Source organism: Rhinopithecus bieti, unplaced genomic scaffold (genome assembly GCF_001698545.2).
Source record: "Rhinopithecus bieti isolate Rb0 unplaced genomic scaffold, ASM169854v2 scaffold_6933, whole genome shotgun sequence".
NCBI lineage: Eukaryota > Metazoa > Chordata > Mammalia > Primates > Cercopithecidae > Rhinopithecus > Rhinopithecus bieti.
The window spans coordinates 784326-805153 of NW_016805426.1; the positions used below are offsets into that span (position 1 = coordinate 784326).

Consider the following 20828-nt stretch of genomic DNA (forward strand, 5'->3'; position numbering starts at 1 on the left):
GTCTGAGATTCTTCTCAACTTTAATCAGAAAACATATACCTGAAGGCGGAGGGGGAGGATGCACGGATGTGTCTGTTTGTATGTGGTTGGTCACAGAACAGACAGAAAATAATTACTTAACCTGAATCTGGACCCTGCTGAAAACTGCCCGTTATTTTTCATAACACTCTCCTGCCCCTTCAGAAATAAAAACTGGCTGATAGTTCCTGAATGAATAATTTTCGTTAATCTTAATCATGTGATGTTGTTGAGCTAGAATGTTGATTCAACTGATTCGTGAGGGGAGATCTGATGTGGAACCAGGACTTCCACGGAAATCTCAGCTCTGGAAGTTGATTTTTTTCGTGGGAGTTGAGAGTGGGTGGGCGTGCAGAGCAACAGCACAATGGTTCTCAAAGTGTGTTCCTTGGAATAGTAGCAGCAGCAACAGCACCTGGGAATTGTTACAAATGCAAAACCTTTGGCTCTATTCCAGACTGATGACTCAGAAACTCTAGAGACAGGCCCAGCGAACTGCTTTAACAAGGCCTCCAGGTGATTCTGATATGCTGAAGATTTTGGTTAATGTTCGAGGACTGCTGGTATGCTCTTCTTTTCTTTTTTTCCTTAAAGACAGGGTCTTGCTCTGTTGCCCAGGCTGGAGGGCAGTGGTGCCATCATGGCTGACTGCAGCCTTGAACTCCTGGGCTCAAGCAATCCTCCTGCCTCAGCCTCCTGAGTGTCTGGGACTACAGGCATATGCCACTACATCCAGCCAATTTTTAATTTTTTGTAGGGATGGGTCTTGCTATGCTGCCCAGGCTGGTCTCAAACTCCTGGCCTCAAGAGATCCTCCCACCTTGGTCTCCTAGGTAGCTGGGGTTACAGCCTGAGCCACCGTGCCCGGCCTGATGTGCTCTTTTCCACGGTTACATTCTACTAGTGTGACCTCCATCCCTTCTCCCTCTTCACTTCCTTCTTTCTTTCCTTCCTTCCATAAACATTGAATGTACGGATCCCTTTTTGGTGTTCTTAGACACTTCTCAGGAAACGTACTCATTGATTTGCACGTTGTGTGTCCACGTGTAAACATCAGATTAGTGCAGGCCAAATTCAGGGTATCATTCATAGCAATCCCAAAGAAACTAACTCTTAAAGAGGCCTATTAGTAATGCACAGGTAAAACCTTGATAAGCATGATTCTCTGCCTGGGACCTCATTCATCCTTCTGTTCCTGACATTGCCTCATGGGTTTGGCTGCCCCGTTTTGAAGTTAGCCAAAGATTATTCTGTCATGGCCTCTGTGTTTTAGAAATTCAAGGCTGAAGGCTCAGTAGAAGGGGGTTAGCTTAGAGGATTGAGCCAAGGGTAAAACGATTTCTGGGTAGCAGCCCAGACTTCTTGAAGGATGTTCATTAGGTAACGTGAATGGGAGAATCAGCAGTCAGAAGCGGCTGAGAAAGGAATCACGTGGACAATGTCCAGTTGTATCGGGTAGAGGGTGTATGTGTGTTGTGTATTTACATTAGTGCTGGGGCTTTCCTTGGGATTCCTGAACTGGGAAGTTGGAATGACATGAATGTGAACCTACTTTTCTTTATACTACATATAGCGTGGCAAGAGTTCCATACCATTTATGCTTTAATGAACACACATACATGAAAATAAGATGGAGAGTTCTAGTGGTTTTGCCCTTTCTCTTCAATGACGAAATTGCTATTTAGAAGTGGGTAGCACTCGTTCTCTGATGGGACTGAGTTGGCATAGAGACAAAGTTGCCTCTGCCCCGTGTCCTGTGATGTGACTTCAGAGCTTCCAAAACCCAGGCGAGCACAAGGGATGTCTCCTGGGCGAGCATTTAGCACCTTTGATTTTGCTTGGGCTTCATGACTTCTGTTGTCTGTCCTCAGCTTCTTACCAAGAAGTTCTTGTTCTTTTGGTTTTCTAGATTGTTCTTCTATTCTTCCTCCTGTAGTGGTGTAACAAAGTCATGGTCATATGTGTAATACGGCACCAAAAAAATGTGGTCCCCACTCTAAACCAGTGTGCGCGCCACCATGCCTGGCGAATTTTTGTATTTTTAGTGGAGACAGGGTTTCACTATGTTGGCCAGGCTGGTCTTGAACTCCTGACCTTGTGATCTGCTCGCCTCGGCCTCCCAAAGTGCTGGGATTACAGGCATGAGCTACTGCGCCTGGCCTAAGTTTTTAAAAACTATACAGCAGACAATAGCTATGGAACAAGAATAATAAACAGCAACTAACTGTGCTAAATGATTTGCATGCAGTAAAGCACTTAGTTTCTAGCCAGCACTGTGGTAGAGAACTTTATGAGATGACGGAAATCTTTTGTAGTTGTGCTGTCCAATAACACAGACACCCGTGGCTAGGGAATACTTGAAATGTGGCTAGTGCAACCAAGGAACTGAAGTTTTAATTGTATTTACTTTGAGTTTAAATACCCTTAAGTATCCACAGGTGGCTAGTGGCTACTGTATTGGACAATACAGTCTTAGTCTTTTCCCAGTCCTTATTTGGCTCATGGGAATTTCTGATTACTCCCTACTTCGCACAGAGTTTCCACAGCAAAAGGCTCCAAGCAGAGGTGTGCTGGTGATGTTTAACAAGCAGCTCTCTGATGATGGTTGCCTATCTTCCCTGGTGTAAATCCTCCCTCCACACCCAGCTTCCAGCTGGCAATGTGACATCACTGACCACGTGGTTGGAAAGAGATGCGTAGTAGCCACCATCAAACGGTATTTCCACCATGCGGGCACAATCGATGTAAACCACCCAGGGAACAAAGATAACAGTAAAATGTAGCAAATAATTAGGAAGTGATTAGTTGTAAGTAATTCTTGCCTTTGTTTTTCATATAGTTTACTGAATTATAAATTTAAATACTTTATTTTATTTTATTTTTTATTTTTTTGAGACAGCGTCTCCATCTGTCAGCCAAGCTGAAGTGCAGTGGCGTGATCACAGCTCACTGCAACCTTGAACTCCTGGATTCAAGGGATTCTCCCACCTCACCCTTACCAGTAGCTGGGACTACAGGTATGTGCCACCGCGCCCAGCTAATTTTAAAATGTTTTTGTAGAGACAAGGTCTCACTTTGTTGCCCAGGCTGGTCTCAAGCGAGCCTCTCACCTTAGTCTCCCAAAGGGCAGGAATTACAGGCAGGAGCTACTGCTCCCAGCCTAGATACTTTACTTTTACATAATGGATATCCTTAAAAACCAGTTTGCAGAAGTCCTGAAAATTTAACCGCTGCCTCTCACAAGCCACCGTGAGCCTTCTCTAGCACGTCACGGACTCCTGGTCATTGCCCAAAACAAACAAAAAATACTTCCACAAACAAAACTCTCTTTGGCTAGGCTACGGTGATCTTTCGGTAATTCAAATGCAGCTTTTCTGCTGCCACAAGAGGGCACAACGAGTTGAGAGCAGATTCTAGGAAGGATTTTTGGACGAACTGACTAGAGGGGTCATTTCTAGATGTATGTTTGAGTCTCCCCAAAAATTGTGATTCTGGGAGACTTTGTGGGCACTCACATAGGTTCACACGGTTCTTTGTTTCACGACATCAACACTGAACCATTCCTACTTCCAAATAGCTGTGTCCTCTGGGCCGGAAGGCTTTTGGTCTTCAAACTAACAAATGAAAAAAAAATCCTTGCAAGGCGTTAAGGCTTGTCAAGTGTTCAGCCTGAGGAAGGAGAGGATGCAAGTACTGAGTACACCTACAACACGTCAGCCACGTCACATCCTTCCCCTCCTGGAATCCTAAAATGACAGCTTGGGAATCCGCTGACCCCTAAGAGAAACTGGTAGACTGTCTGTCTGTTATATGGATCATTCCTGCTACAATAACCCTGGGAGGCTTATCATTTGCATTGCAGTAATTTATACTTTTAAATCCCATGAGGAAAATTCGGAGTATGTTATGGGCCTGATGACCCATATAAGAAGGGAAGAGATATTTTATTTTTCTCTGTGGCTGGGCTAAGCGCTTCGGTTTTGGGGGCATGGATCTGTATTTTCTCAGGGTCTTACTGTGGAGTTTGTATTAGGGTTGGCCAGAATGTATGCTGGCAGTGGTCAGGGAGGCCCTGGATAATCAAGAGAGATACAGAGTGAGTTTCTAGAGTTTACTTTTTCTTTATCTTTCTTTTTTTTTTTTTTAAACAGAGTCTTGCTCTGTCACCCAGGGTGGAGTGCGGTGGCACAAACTCGGCTCACTGCAACCTCCGCCTCCCGGGTTCAAGTGATTCTCCTGCCTCAGCCTCCTGAGTAGCTGGAATTATAGGCCCACACCACCACGCCCAGCTAATTTTTGTATTTTTAGTAGAGACAGGGTTTCTCCATGTTGGCCAGGCTGGTCTCGAACTTCTGACCTCAAGTAATCCACCCGCCTCGGCCTCCCAAAGTGCTGGGATTACAAGTGTGAGTCTGGCCAGCTTCCCTGATTCTTAATGCTGTTATCCTAGTGCGGTGATCCTCAGAGTCTGCTCCCTGGAACCGCAGCATCAGTATCACGTGGGAACTGATAGAAATGCAGATTCCCAGACCTAAGCAAGATAAGACGACTGCAACAGAGACTCCACGGGTGAAACCCAACAATCTGTGCTTTAATGAGCCCTCCAGATGATTCTTTAAACAAACGTTTTTAAGTTGACACACAATAGTTACACATATTTATGGGGTATGTAGGGATGCTTTGATACCTGCAATGTGCAGCGATCAGATCATGGTATTTAGCATATCCATCATCTCAAACATTTATCATTTCTTTATGTTCCTACAGATGATTCTGGTGCAAATTCAAGTTTGAAAACCAATGGCCTAGTGTAGGGTTGTCAAACCTGGATGCATATGTATTAGATACATCCGAGGGGCTTTAAAACGTACAACTATCCCAGACATAAAAGGCCACATGATTCCATTCACACCAACTGTCCAGAATAGGCAAATGCATAGAGACGGAACACAGAGTAGTGGTTTCCCGGGGCTGGGGAGAATGCGGAACTTGGCAGTGTGGGGCTTCTCTTGGGAATGACGGAAGTGTTCTGGAATCAGTGGGGATGGCTGCACAACATTGCAAACATACTAAATACCACTTACTGTGGTTTGAATACATCCTCCAGAGCTCATGTGTTGGAAACTTAATCCCTAATCCAGCAATGCTGACAGGTGAGATCTTGAAGAGGTGATCAGGTCACGAGGGCTCTGCCTCATGAATGGATTAATGTTGTTATTGCAGGAGTGGGTTTGTGATAAAAGCTGAGTTCAGCCTCTCCTGCTCTCTCTCACTCTCTTGCCCTTCTGCCTTCTGCCACAGGATGACATAGCACAAAGGCCCTTGACACATGGGGGCCCCTTGACCTCAGACTTCCCAGCCTCCAGAACGGTAAGAAATAAATCTCTGTTCTTTATAAGTTACCTAGTATCAGGCATTCTGTTACAGTAGCACAAAATGGGCTAAGACACCACTGAACTGTACACTTTATGACAGTTCAATGATGAATTTTATCTCAATTAAAAATAGGTACTGATGTCTTGGGTACACCCCCAGAGATTCTGATTCGAGCCCAGTCATTCATATCTTTTACCTTTTTTTTTTTTTTCTTTTGAGACAGAGTTTCACTCTTTTTGCCCAGGCTGGAGTGCAGTGGCACGATCTTGGCTCACTGCAACCTCTGCCTCTTGGGTTCAAGCAATTCTCCCATCTCAGCCTCACAAGTAGCTGGGATTACATGTGCTCAACACCATGCCGGCTAATTTTGTATTTTTTAGTAGAGACAGGGTTTCACCATGTTGTCCAGGCTGGTCCCGAACTCCTGACCTCAGATAGCCACCTGCCTTGGCCTCCCAAAGTGCTGGGATTACAGGCATGAGCCACTGCACCTGGCCTATCTTTTAACTTTTTAAATTAATACGCTGTTTTGGCTGAACAACCTACATAAGCTACAAAAATATTTCTTATTGCAACAAATTTGTTCTTCTATTGTTGTAAATGAAGATTCCCGCCAAATTCAAAGTGGGTCACAATGGTTTTGGTGACATGATTTCCCTCTTGTAAACCTCTCTTAAAAGATGTCACAGCTATGAATCACACTGAGCCACAGGAGACGCACAGCCCTTTGGACCGCCTTCCTTTTCCTGTGGCATTTACTCAGACCTTGCCACTCACTGGTATTTTAGAAGACTCTCTCCTGAATGTTCTAAGAGGCATCCAGGGTTGGAAATCTGAGTTAATGCAAAAAGATCACACATGGGTTACATTCCTGGTCAAGGGGATGCTGGTGTGAGCCTCTGCAGAAGTGAGGGTGGGGAGCACAGGATAGGCAAAGCTCAGCACAGATGCTGCCCTGGGTCCTCTATAGGTAGGGGCTGGGTGGGAAATCCATGGGCTCTAGATTCAAGTTGCAGTGCTGGCCTCTGCCGTGCCATCTTCTTCAAGCTGTTGCATCTCTCTAGGCCACAGCTATTCCAAAGGTTTCTGAGAAGGTAGATTTCAATAATGTTTATAAAACAAGCATCAAGCCTGGTGTATAGTAGGTGCTCAATGAATGTGAGGCTCCTTTGCCTTCCCGTTTCCCTGGTGCTTTAATTTTTGTTTGTTTGTTTGATTGTTTTTTGAGACAGAGTCTTGCTCTGTCACCCAGGCTGGAGTGCAGTGGTACGATCTCTGTTCACTGCAACCTCCGCCTCCCAGGTTCAAGTGATCTTCCTGCCTCAGCCTCCTGAGTAGATGGGATTACAGATACCTGCCATCGTGCCCAACTAATTTTTTGTATTTTTAGTAGAGACGTTGGCCAGGCTTGTCTCAAACTCCTGACCTCAGGTGATCCACTCAGCCTTGGCCTCCCAAAGTGTTGTGATTACCAGCTTGAACCACCACACCCCGCGGTGCTTTAATTCTTTTTGACTGACTCTTTTGGAGGCATGGATTGGCCTCTCCTTTTGCCAGTCCCTGAACTGCAGGTGATTAGAGAGAGCATGGGGCAGGGTGGGCAGGGCTGGGTGCAGGACTTTGATCTGACCATGTGCTGCCTTGGTGATACCACACTTACTGTCTCCGCTGCCAGGTGAGCCCACTCAGGAGGAGGACGCTGATCAGCAGGAAAACACAGCCGGCCACTGTCAATAGAGAGAGGGAGTTCAGAAAAGGGCCCTGGGCTTGGCATGGGGGCAGCAGGAGCCAGGCCCACAGGGCAGGCTGAGGACATCCCCAAAGAGCAAGGTGGAGGCTGCAGCCTCTCTTCCCTGTCTCAGGATGCAGGTCCCTCCCCGTGGGATTTCCTAGGAGTCCTGAGGAACAGTGCAGGGAGGACAGTGTGAGGGTGGAGGGAGCTTCCCCTCAGCATGCACCCTTCTCTCACACAAGCTCCTCAGAAAGGCTCAGAGGCCAGGCCTCGTTTTAGGACACCGAGAGCGCCTGGTAAAAGAAATGTTAAAATATGAAGATGATGAGAAGCACGTTAATGTCTCCTGAAAGGGTTCAGGTTTTCCAGACACTGCTCTGCTGAGGTTCTGGAGGCTGACGTTTATTTACTTTCTAGGCAGATGCAACCTCAGAGTGTGTTTTTCCCTCCTACCAGGAAACGACAGCCATGTTTCTGGAAGCCTGTCCTCTCTGCCTGGCTACATGGCTCCTTCCTCCCACTGTTGACCCCTGACAGAGGCTCAGGGTACAGCCGTTCCAGATCAGCTTGAGAGGAGCTGATGCGACTGACTTGAGATTTCTCTCACAGCATCCTGTAACTGGTTCATGGGATTCTGAGCTGTCAGCATCTGGATTAGCTTTTCACTCACACATTCTGCAGTGTAAGGAAGGGGTCTTTTCAGTCAACCAACCAACCTACAAATCAACTAACCAACTAACCAACCTACCAACCAACTAACCAACCTACCAACCAACTAACCAACCTACTAACCTACCAACCAACTAACCAACCAATCTACCAAGCTACTAACCAACTCACTAACCAATCAACCAACCAGTTAACCAACCAAACTACCAACCAAACTACCAATCTACCACCCTACCAACCAACCTACCAACCAACCAACCTATCAACTTACCAACCAACCTACCAACCAACTAACCCACCAAACTACCAACCAACTAACCAACCAATCTGCCAATCTACCAACCTACCAACCAACCAACCAACTAATCCACCAACATACAAACCAACCTGCCAACCAACCAACCAACTAACCAATTAACTTCCCAACCTACAAACCAACTTGCCAATCAACTAACCAACCTACCTATCAACCTACCAACCAACCAACTAACCTACCAACCAGTCAACCTGTCCATATCTCAGCCTGGTGTACATTTTGTCCACAAAGCCAGTGCCCCACTCACCTGCTACCTGGTACTCTGTTGTAAATATGAACGTTTCCATGGTTGCAGCCACTTCTGTCTGTATTCGAAAATCTGTGAAAAAGAGATAGAGACACTCCTGCTATCGTGACTTTAGGATGGCACAAGGCTAAAGGAAGTCAGGGTGTCTCTGTGGATGAGAAGCTCAGAGGCTGGTAGGAGACACGTGGTGGTGGTGGTGAGGACAGGAGTTCCATCTCTGCCTGGGGACCGTGCTTGGTCCTGGTCCTGGGTGCCCTCTTTCTGACACTTGCTTTGGGGCCTGCAGATCGCTGAGGCCCTTTCCCTGCTGAGAGGGAGAGGAGGCTGCTGTGGGCTTCTCCCCTACACTTCACCTCCGCCCATCTCTCCGAGTCTGACTCCTGGCCACCGCTGCCCTTGTGGACTAGACCTCTGTGGTCCAATGTTTGTCTTCTCCCGCACCTGTTGTTGTGATGAGGCGGGAAGTCTCACTCTCAGCAAGGCCGTCGGGGCTTGCCTGAGGCTCCTCTTCACCTGGGGGAGAGAGTGAGTGATGCTGGTGGAGCTAAAGACAGGAGTCAGGGCCTCACTCCCATCCCGCCTGCCCTGGGCAGCCAGCCCCAGATACGCCTGAGGAGGCATGAATCCTGGGTGGGCACTTCGCCGGGGATGCCACCCCACATGGTTCCACACCAGGGGTACTGGGAAGCTGTGAAGTGGCCTCAGCAGAACAGACGAGGCTGAATTCTAAATCTGACCCTGGCTGTCCCCAAATCTCTGAGCAATGCTTTCTCCCCAGCCTCCCTACTCAGTCCGGGTTTCCATCTGTGACTTGGAAACAGGTCATAATAATATGAATGTCACTGAACCATTGGATGGAGCAGAGATGCACTAAGGGACAGCTGCTTCTGTGCCAGGTTCTCCAGTCCTCCTGAGGGGTAGCAACCCTGGCTCTGCCCTGCCTCTCACCCTCTTCCAAGGAAGCAGCAGGCATTCCCTGGCTGTCAGGGTGGCCCAGGGAGGTTGCTATGGGAACAAAACAGCCTCCCCAGGGAACCCAAGAGAAGGACATGGAGTATGAGAAGTGCAGTGAGCAAGAAAACCAGGAATACTTGTGGTTGAATGTAAGTCGCTTTTTTTTTTCTTTTCTTTTTTTTTTTTTTGAGACGGAGTCTTGCTGTTGCCCCAGGCTGGAGTGGAGTGGTATGATCTCAGCTTACTGCAACCTCCGCCCCCTGGGTTCAAGTGATTCTCCTGCCTCAGCCTCCTGAGTAGCTGGGATTACAGGTGCCCACCACCACACCCAGATAATTTTATATTTTAGTAGAGATGGGGTTTCACCATGTTGGCCAGGCTGGTCTCGAACTCCCGACCTAAAATGATCTGCCCGCCTTGGCCTCCCAAAGTGCTAGGATTACAAGCGTGAGCCACCGCGCCCAGGCTGCATGTAAGTCACTTTTGATTGTCTCGATACTAATAAGATTTCAGAAGGAAGATAGCAGGAGACCTTGACATCGGTGGGCTGAGCGTTTGCATGCGTGTGTGTGTGTGCATGTGCACTGAGTAAGTCCCGACACTGCACATTTTGTGTTGATTTATCCAAGCTCCGCTGGGGAATGGCACAAGGGCAAGAAGCATGCTGACTGCCGAGTACTGTTCAAATCATGCATTTACACAATCACCAGTAAGAGGAAAAATGCGTGAGTGGGAAACTGGACTTGCCCTTGGAGCCAGAGGAGGCCTCGGTGGCTTAGAGAAGTAGTGGACTCAGGACCAACTATGAGGTAGCATCTAGGGTACTTAGGAGACAGCTTTCCTTCTCTTCTGTCTCCAACCTTTCTCCCCACTCAGGGCACAGGGGAACCTTCATTGAAGGAGCCCTTGGAGTCCATCTGGTCTATTTTTAAAAAGTATTTTTTTTCAGAATGAGAAAAAATGGAAGCCCAGGGAGATCAAGGGGCTTGTCTAAGGACACACAGCAGGAGAGGTCAGGGATTCCGCCCTGGTCAGCCTGATGGAGAAAAGCAACACTGTGGATCCCAGAAGGGAGCCATCATACCTGGAAACTGACTGGGCTCCGTTTCACTTGTGCATATGAGCTGGGGCTGGGTCCACCTTGTCTTCCCGTGGGTCATTTTGCAGACGCTCTCAGCAGGACCTCTGTGTAGAGCCCTGTATCCCTGGACGCACTGGTAGTAAACCGTCTGCCCCACCACGAAATGATAAATTCTTTCTGTGGCTTCATTTTCCCATAGTGGAGGTTCCCTGCAGTGACCTGGAGGATGGAAGGAATGCTTTGAAGGCAGTTGGGGACAGCACTGTGAGTGAGTCCAGGTTGCCTCTTGCTAGGGACTGGACCTTGGTTCTTACTCTTTTGACTGCTTGCTCATCCTTTCATTCAACCAATATATGTTGAGAACATCTGAGCGTTGGCAAGTTCGCTAGGCCCCGTAGGAAGGCATGAAGACCCTGTCACTCCTGCAAGGGGCAGACAGTGGATTGTGTAAGAAAGGCATGTGAAGGATAGCAGACGTTGGCGATGGGAACACAGGGGAATGAGCGATTCATTCTGGTTGGTGCTGCCCCGAGAGAGGAACACCACAGCCGGCTCTTGGAAGACAGTGCAGGGGTTGACAGTGGACAGGAGTGGGCGGGGCAGTCTCAGCTGAGACACAAGGGCAGGCTCAAGCCTATTTGGGCCAATGGAGCATGAAGACCACCTTGGATTTCTGCTGGACAAGTGAGGAAGCACATTCTTGGGGGCGGCGGGTGGACATCTTGGGATGATGGCGGAAGGACTGGGGGCAACCCCAAAGCCAGGAGGAGGGACGGGCTGAGGGAACCTCAGAGAAATGGAGCACCATCTCTGATCAAGCCACACCTGAAGCTTGAAACACATGCACCCTTTCAAGACTTCTCAAAATTTCCCATTCCCAGAACTTTCCACTCACCCAACTACATCCCAGGTCTGACTGACCTGTGGCCTGATACCATGTCTTATTCTGATTAAATCTCTGGATTCCCCACCCACAGCCCCCAACCTGGACATATGGAATTGTATGTGCCCTCTAACCTTAGCCTGTGAAACTGCACACGTGCTCTGAACTTCCAGACTCTCCCCAACCCTGCATACCCAGCAGAGCCTCTGTAAATGTCCTACAGAGCCTCTGGTCCAGCAGGAAGCTGGGTGGTCTTGTCCCAGGCTGGCTCCTGGCGTGTGGCACGTTGAACATCACGACTGAACTTGTGTTTTGGTCTCAGGATAAAAGGTTGTTTGACAACCAATACAATTCATAACTGTCTGAACGTGTTGGAATTGGGTTTGCTTCTTTCCAATGAAAACATCCAAACTGAGACAATCTTTGAAACATCCCTCAGGCAGAGCCAGCCTTCGAGAAAGGACAACAAGCATTGGCCTCTTTGAAGCTTTCCAATAACTGTGCAGGGTGATATGGGGGAAGTAGAACAAAACAAACAAATGTGCTTGGAAACACCAGTCCAGGACAAAGTCGGAGGGGGAAGGAGTAAGAACATCGTGTTGCAACTGTGCCCCTAGATTAGTCTGTTTAAAAAAATAAAATAATGGAAGCTATAAATAAATTCAAACTCTTTTAAAATAAGTAATCAGGAGAAAGTTTCCTCATCTAATCTGGGAGACCTGAGGTCTGATTCCAGCCCTACTATGTGAGCTTAGCCAAATCTTTTGATCTTTTCTGCATCTCAGTTTCTTCAGTAAATTGAAGAAACCCTTCCTGGTCCTGACTCATTGTACTGCCAGGCTCAAATGGGATGGTGCCTGATACAGTTCTTTGTAAGGTTGTAAAATTAGCAAAGGGCTCTGAAGTCTCCTAAGGTCAGCTCCTGACCTTAGAAAGCTCAATTCTTCCTAGCAGGTTCTGTTTTTCTTTTCTTTTCTTTTCTTTTTTTGTTTTTTGAGGGGGAACAGAGTCTTCCTCTATCACCCAGGCTGGAGTGCAGTGGTGCAATCTCTGCTCACTGCAACCTCCGCCTCCTGATTTCAAGCAATTCTCGTGCCTTGGCCTCCTGAGTAACTGGGACTACAGGCACCCTCCACCATGGCCGGCCAATTTTTGTATGATTGTAGAAACAGGGTTTTACCATGTTGGCTAGGCTGGTCTTGAACTTGTGACCTCAAGTGATCTGCCCACCTCGGACTCCCACAGTGCTGGGATTATAGGCATGAGCCACTGCACCTGGCCCATTTTCTTGACACCATGAGTGAACCACCATTCAGTTATGGGAAAGCTGAGGGCAGGCAAGGAACACCCGCAGTGCTCACTCATGCACAGACTGCTGGCCGGGACACATGCGTCTGGAAATTTTGAGACTCACAAGTGTGGCATGTCCATTTTACAACCTTGCCCTGGAAGAAATATGGGGAAGTGAATAATTTTTTTGTGGTGCGTTGTTTTGTGCTTAAAGGGAAGACGCAGAGCGTTTCCTGGAGGGCGGGGATCGTTGTCACACTCTTGTTTGTGTCTTCTGTCAGCAGGGCCTGGCACACAGACCCAACAGATGATTTTAAGTTGAGTTGAATTTGGGTTGAATTCTATTTGGCCAGTTACCAAACCAAGGAGTGAGCCCAGACCTGGATTGGCTGCCGTCAGATTGGCTTGAGTTGCTGAGCAAACAGCCTTTGGGCAGCTCTGCACTAGCTCTTGTCTGCAATGATGTCTGGGAGGAGGGAGCAACATGCATGTGTTTACAGAAGGCGGGGCAGACTTTCTTCCTTTGGGTACACATCATCCGCCTGCAAGAAAAAGGTGGGCTCTTAGGAGTTAGCTGGAGGGCAGATTCATCTCTCACCTGGAAGGCTTGCTTGGTCCGCCAGCTGCATTTGACTTTGCATTTCTGTGGTTTTTCTTTCTTTCTGTTCTTCAGGTTGAGGTGTCACTTGTTTTGTTGTGTTCCGAGCAGCTAAAAAATATAGATGGAATGATGCAGATAATTTCACAAATGCTTAATAGAAAACACTGTTCATGTATTCATTCACTTGAGAAGCACACCTGTCCAGTGCCCACGATGTGTCTAGCGGTGTCCGGCTGCTGAGCTTACAAAGATGAAACCAGAGCACGCCTTCCCTCGGGTGGGGCCTGCTTACACCCCTCCCAGCACCGGCCTCTGGGTATTCATGTGCATATGGCAATACCCACAACAGGTATTTGAACGTGTATGCATGTCTGTGTATATCATGTATGTTATGTGTGTATGTGTGTGTGTCTCACCGAAAGAGACTCCTTGCTTGCTGTCAATTGTTTTTGAGTTGTTTGACGGCAGCAGGAGTGGTCTCACTCCACAACGCACTGATCCTTTGCTCCCTAAGACTGCTCAGAATGCTTAAAGTTAGAGACGCCACCCTAACACAATGACAAGGAAACTTCTAGAACAGTCCTGTCCATTGTGAAGAGTTTGGCAAAGGAGTTGAGTCTGAGTGCCCCAATGAGGGGGGTGATCAGAATTCTGGCTCAGGATAAAAGAAGGCGTCTAGGTCAGGCATGGTGGCTCACACCTATAATCCCAGCACTTTGGGAGGCTGAGGCAGGAGGATTGCTTGAGCCCAGGAGTTTAAGGCCAGCCTGGACAACACGGGGAAACCCCATCGCTAACAAGAAATACAAAATATTAGCCAGGCATAGTGGTGTGAGCCTGTAAGGCCCAGGCAGGAGAATCACTTGAGGCCAGGAGTTCGAGACCAGCCTGGCCAACATGGTGAAACCCTATCTTTGCTAAAAATAAAAAAATTAGCCAGGCATGGTGGTGCACACCTGTACTCCCAGGTACTCGGGCAGCTGAGGCACAGGAATCACTTGAACTCAGGAGGTGGAGGTTGCAGTGAGCTGAGATTGCACCACTGCACTCCAGCCTGGGTGACAGAGCGAGACTGTCTCAAAAATAAAAATAGAATTGTGTGGCTGGGCACAGTGACTCATGCCTGTAATCCCAGCACTTTGGGAGGCTGAGGCGAGTGAATTACTTGAGGTCAGGAGTTCAAGACCAGCCTGGACAACGTGGTGAAACCCCATCTCTGTTAAAAATGCGAAAATTAGCCAGGCATGCTGGTGGGAGCCTATAATCCCAGCTACTCAGGAGGCTGAGGCAGGAGAATCACTTGAACCTGGGAGGCAGAAGTTGCAGTGAGCCGAGATTGCACGCCATTGCACTCCAGCCTGGGCAACAGAGTGAGACTCTGTCTCAAAAAAAAAACATTGTGTTTAGTGAATGACTATTTCAGGAACCACTAAAATTAGTTATCCTGTAGACTGGACTGGCCCATTTGTGTCTACAGGGCTGAGTGAACCAAAGCTGGGTTCTGTCTCACTCTTTGCTGCAGTTCTCTTTTTCTTGGTAGTCACAGAAGAGACACTTACCAGAGCTTGTGCATTGACATTGGTTGTCCCAGGATGAGTGGCCAGAGTTTCCTGTACAGAGCATATAGGGTGACCCGCTTTTTATTCTGCGGAAACCTCTCTTGCATTCACAGTTCAACATGGTTCCTTCCTTGTAGGCCACGGCTTTGAACGTGGCGTGTGTGATTTTTGGCGGGTCATAGTCACAGAGCTCTGCAAAGCAAAAGAAGACTATTAGGAGTTCAAGAGGCCCCAGGCAAGTACTCACACATTTAATCCTGTAATAACTTAATCACATATGTCTTCACTTTATTTAAAAGATGGTATGCCCCACTTTTTGTGAGAAAGGAACCAAGGCTGTTACCATTGTTCTTCAGAAACCTTTGTATCAGAGCTGGCTCAAAAGTTAGCTACGACCAAGCTCCTCTCCAAAGCACAATGTATTTCAAACTAGATGAGTAGAAATTAATGAGGTTTTATTCTGAATATGTCTCATGTCAAGCAAGTACGGAGAGAGGAGGGCCAAGGAATGTGAAGAAAGGAAGGAGCTAAGTTACATACATTTAATTGAGGGGCAAAATGTGTCTTGCAAAATACTTTTTAGGATATACAAATTGTGAGACTTTCTATAATTAATGACTCTGTGCCATTTTTTGAGAAATGTACAGAAAGTACTTCACTCAATGTCTGGCAAATAGGAAATGCGTGTTTCTCACCCTGCTCACCTCTGACTTCACCAAATACCTTCTTATATTATGAAGACCTTAACCTCCCTCAGTCTGAAAAATGGACCCTGGTATCTCACTAAAGACACCAGAAGCAGTGGTCAAACATGAAACTATTATAAGGAAAAGTGGCACAGGTCTAATCAGAAAAATAATTCCATTGCCTACTTTGCAACAGTTTCTCTGCTTTAAGAGATTAGATTTTGGGGGGAAATATCACATGCTGGATAAAGGAAGTGGACGGGGAGACGACAGGGACAGGAAGAGGCAGGAAAGCAGGAGTCTGTAGCCTCTCCATCGATGGAAGCCCACACGGAGGCTGATCAGGGCTGCTGGCTGTACTCATGGCTGTGGGTTGGCTGGTTGTGTATTAGTCGTTCAGGTTGAGTGAAGCTTCTCTGTGAACGTAGTCTCTGCCCAGCATCTTGTCATCCAGAAGACCATCCCCATCCAATGATTCAGGACTCTCCTGATACCCCTAAGAACTGAAGCTAGGGAGGCTGGGCGCAGTGGCTCATGCCTGTAATCCCAGCACTTTAGGAGGCCAAGGTGGGTAGATCAGATGAGATCGGCAGTTCGAAACCAGCCTGGCCAGCCTGGTGAAAACCAGTCTCCACTAAAAATACAAAAAAATTAGCCAGGCGTGGTGGCATGTGCCTGTGGTCCCACTTACTCAGGTGGCTGAGAGCCTGAGTCAGCAGAATCGCTTGAACCCAGGAGGCGGAGGATGCAGTGAGCCGAGATCACGCCACTGCACTCCAGCCTAGGTGACACAGCAAGACTCTGTCTCCAAAAAAAAAAAAGAATCGAAGGTAGGGAGAAATCAGACAGCTTGGCCCATCTCTAACCAACAAGGGACTAAGCAAAAGCAATTTATATGGGCTCCACGGGCTGGAAATTACGGTGGAACAGGAACAGGCGACGTTAAGTGCTCAGTAAATTCTGGTAATCTCATGATAAGGCAAGAGCAGCAGCATGGTGGGAAGGGAGAAAGATGGGTTTCTAACTTCTAGCTACAGCAGCTTACAAGCTACGTAGTTTTATTGTTTTACTTCTCTAAGGCTCAGTTTTGTGGGGTAATAATAATTATTTTATTGATTTAAGGATTACAGCAAATAATATACTAAGGTAACTTGATGAAAGCCCAGAAAATAAGACATGGAATAGATGGTAGTTCTATTCCTTTCCTTTTGTTCACTGTCCAGAAAAAGAGAATGGTAATTCAGATAGAGACTGGACTGACGTTTACCTTAACCTTTAACTCCCGCAAAAGATTGTCTCTCTGTACTTCTCATATCACTGGTACCATTTGTTGGCACTTATTATAGATCAACACCAACCAATATTTTACGTATCAGAAGATAAATCTGTTGCTAAAGCAAGACATGGATAATAATCAGAAAAACCAGTGAAGACTTCTGCTTCCCGCCATCACAGAGTAACTGGGACCAAAACTTATATTTCTGCTGAAACAACTGTGAAACCAGCCCAAATGTATGCAGCAAGTGCTTTCAGGTGCTGAACAACAGGCAGCTCAGGGCTACATGATTTGGGAGGAGGGAAACACATGAGAGGCGCCCACGGTTGCCCTGGCTTCCTTCCTGGGGTGCTTTCCTCCCAGGCAGCACCCAAGTGGAGCCCAAGCAGAGTGTTGGTTTCATTGACGTGACATGACTGGGATTTGTGGGGTGGGGCTCTGGAGAGGGCACTACATGAAGGGTGCTCAAAAAAATATGTATAGGGGTCCACCCCAGGTTCTTAGCCAAGAGCTGGTCTGGACCTGAACAGGGCAGAACTCAGTGAGACTTAGCCCTGATCACCTATTGTGAGGGCTAAGAGAAGAATAGTTATACTAAGTTTTATTTATAAAAACAGGTGTCTGAGTTGTGGGTTGTAGTTTTCCAATCCTGCTCTAGAGAAAGAGACATCCCCAGGATGAATTTCAAAACCAAAATAGACCTGCCCTTACAAAGATTAAAACCAAGCCTAATAGACAAGAGGATGTGCTAGTCATTTACCTGCCTGTCAGAGCAAAATGCATTACCTTTTAAAGGACCACAAGATAATCCAGCCCCTTTATAATGTATAGTTCATAATATCCAGCAAGTTAAAAGAAAATCTAGACATGTGAAGAAACAGGAAAACGTGACCTACTTGACCTACTCAAAAAAGTGCTCAATAGAAACAGACCCGTAAGATTGACTGGGTGTGGTGGCTCACGCCTATAATCCCCGCACTTTGCGGGGACAAGGCAGGCAGATCACCTGAGATCAGGAGTTAGAGACCAGTCTGGCCAACATGGTGAAACCCTATCTCTACTAAAAATACAAAAAATCAGCCGAGTGTGGTGGCACATGCCTGTAGCCCCAGGTACTCAGGAGGCTGAGGCAGGAGAATTGCTTGAGCCTGGGAGGTGGAGGTTGCAGTGAGCCGAGCACCCCAGCCTGGGTTACAGAGTGAGTGAGAGTCTGTCTCAAAAAAAAAAAAAAACCAGACCCCTAAATTGACCCAGATTTTGGAATTAGCACAAAAGGAGCTTAAAACAGTTATAATAAGTATGCTCAATGTCTTAAAGCAGAGGTCAGTAAACTACGACCTGCAGATTTGCTGCCATTTATTTATTTATTTATTAATTTTTGAGACAGAGTTTTGCTCTTGTTGCCCAGGCTGGAGTGCAATGGTGCAATCTTGGCTCACTGCAACCTTTGCCCCCTGGGTTCAAGCGATTCTCCTACCTCAGCCTCCCAAGTAGCTGGGATTACAGGCATGCACCAACACGTCCGGCTAATTTTTGTGTTTTTAGTAGAGATGAGGTTTTGTCACGTTGGCCAGGCTGGTCTTGAACTCCTGGCCTCAGGTGATTCACCTGCCTCGGCCTCCCAAAGTGCTAGGATTACAGGAGTGAGCCACCATGGTCAGTGGTTTATTTTTATAAATAAAGTTTTATTGGAAGAAAGACACACCCATTTATTTACATTTTGTCTATGGCTGCTTTTCTGCTATAATGGCAGAGTTGAGTAGTTGCAGTGGAGTAACGTGGCCAGGTAGCCTAAAATATTTACTCTCTGACCCTTTCAGAAAAAAAGTGCCAACTGCTAATTTAAAGAAAAAATGGCTATAATGAGTGAAACAATAGGATATCTCAGTAGATAAATGAAAACTAGTAATTTTTTCTTTTGAAATGGAGTCTTCCTCTGTTGCCCAGGCTGGAGTGCAGTGGTATAATCTTGGCTCACTGAAACCTCTGCCTCCCAGGTTCAGGTGATTCTCCTGCCTCAGCCTCCCAAGTAGCTAAGATTACAGGTGTGTGGCACCATGCCTGGCTGATTTTTGTAATTTTAGTAGAGACAGGGTTTCACCATGTTGGCCAGGCTGGTCTCGAATTCCTGACCTCAGGTGATCCACCTGCCTCGGCCTCCCAAAGTGCTGGGATTACAGGTGTGAGCCACCATGGCCAACCAATATTTTTAAAAATAAGAAAATAAAACTAAAAGTTACAGTATCTGAAATGAGCCTAGCCAGGGCTTGAAGGCAAATCAATAGAAATTATCCAAACTGATGAACAGAAGAAATTTGAAAAAGAATAGACCTTTGGCATCCTGTGAGACAATAACAAATAGCCTAACCTACATTTCATTGAATTCCCAAGGAGAGAGGAGAGAAAGAATGGAGCAGAAAAAATATATGAAGAAGTAATGGCCAAAAATGTTTGAAATTTGATGACAGATATGGATTTACAGATCCAGATATTCACTGCACCAAGCAGGATACAGATAAAGAAAAGCACATCTAGGTACATCACAGCTAAACTGCTGAAAACCAAAAAGCACATCTAGATACATCACAGGTAAACTGCTGAAAAACAAAGACAATGAGAACATCTTAAAAGCGGCAAGAGGGAAAGGACACATACCTACAGGGGAACAATGATGAATAACAGCTGACTTCTCAATGAAACAATGGAAGCCAGAAAACAATAGCACAACATATTCAAAGTTTTAAAAGGAAAAAACCCATCAGCCTTGAAATCTACCTAGAGACAATAGCCTCCAAAAACGAGGGTGAATTTAGTATATTTTCAGATAAAAGAAAGCTTAGATAATTTATTATGGCACATTTGCATTATGCTAAAGAAAATTTTTCAAGCAACAGAGAAATTACACTAGCTAGCAACATAAATCTACATGAAGTAATAAAGAACACTGATAAATATTTAGATAAGTGAAAAGACCACTTTTTGTTTTTAACATCTTTGAAAGACAACTGTTTAAAACAAAAATTATAATATGGTATGGTGGGTTCTGTTGAACATGCAGTTCTAGTATAAAAGTTAGGAAGAATGGAATTGTACTGTTTTAGGTTTTTATATCATATAGAAAATGGTACAATATTAAGTAAGTAGATTGTGATAAGCTAAGAATGCATAATGAATAGCTTAGAGAAACCACCAAATAATACCACAAAGAGTGTAGCTGAAAAGAATATTAAATTTGGTGAGCCAAACTGAAGAGAGAAAAGGAAGAATAAAGTAATAAAAACAGAAAGGGAACAACTAAGAAACAGCAAGAAGGCAAACTTAAAGCCAGTCCTATCAGTAATTACATTAAATATAAATGGACAAAAATCCATACATGAAAAGACAGAAACTTTCAGACTGGATTAAACAGCAGGGCCCAATTATATGCTGTCTTCAAGAGAACACACTTTAAATACAATAAAAATGATGGATTGAGAAAAAAGGATAGAAAAAGACATAATCTACAAAGATAAGCATAAGGAAGCTGGTGTGGTTATATTAATATCAGGAAGTAGATTTCAAGATAAGGAACATTATTCTCAGATAACGTGATTGTTTACATAAAATTACTGAGGAATCTGCAAAATAACTACTAGAATTTAGCAAGTTAGCAATTTCAGTATATATATATATATATATATATAAAACCAATTAGAAAATTAGAGAAATTAAAAATGAAAAACAATTGATTTACAATTACATCAAAAAACATAAAATGTTTATAAATATAATCACCAAAAACTTGTAATACCACTAACTGAAACTCTGAAATATTGCTGAACATATTTTAAAGAAGAATTAAGTAAATGGAAAAATATACAATCTTAATAGATTGGACATTCATTTAAAAAACCTATTCGACCTTAATATTGATCAAATTAATTCAAGGCAACTGCAGTTTAAAAATCCAACACAATATTTAGTAGAAATTCGGAAGTTATTTCTAAAACCTCCTTAGAAACGCAAAAGACCTAGAATATCTAAGACAATCATAAAGATGTACACATTTAGAGGATTCATGACATCTGATATTCAGGCTTTCTATAAAACTATGGAAATTAAGGCGGCATAGTATTTGCATAAAGACAACAGTAATGAAAC

At 45.6% G+C, this 20828-nt stretch overlaps 1 protein-coding gene across 3 annotated transcripts in view; it reads right to left on the minus strand.

Moving 5' to 3' along the window:
• Window positions 1-1377: 1377 nt before the first annotated feature.
• IL2RA (interleukin 2 receptor subunit alpha) overlaps window positions 1378-20828 on the minus strand; it is a 51279-nt gene continuing 31828 nt past the window's right edge. Inside the window, exons 2-8 of one of the 3 annotated variants that reach the window (XM_017872468.1) lie at window positions 14727-14918; window positions 13165-13275; window positions 10397-10612; window positions 8800-8871; window positions 8359-8430; window positions 7055-7121; window positions 1378-1948 (exon numbers count right to left, since the gene is read on the minus strand). In XM_017872468.1, coding sequence (XP_017727957.1) covers window positions 1924-1948; window positions 7055-7121; window positions 8359-8430; window positions 8800-8871; window positions 10397-10612; window positions 13165-13275; window positions 14727-14918 — 755 coding nt within the window. In that variant the 3' untranslated portion in view covers window positions 1378-1923. Of the gene's footprint in view, window positions 1949-5857; window positions 6481-7054; window positions 7122-8358; window positions 8431-8799; window positions 8872-10396; window positions 10613-13164; window positions 13276-14726; window positions 14919-20828 lie in introns of those variants that run through there. The other 2 variants (XM_017872470.1, XM_017872467.1) reach the window with 2 other exon arrangements.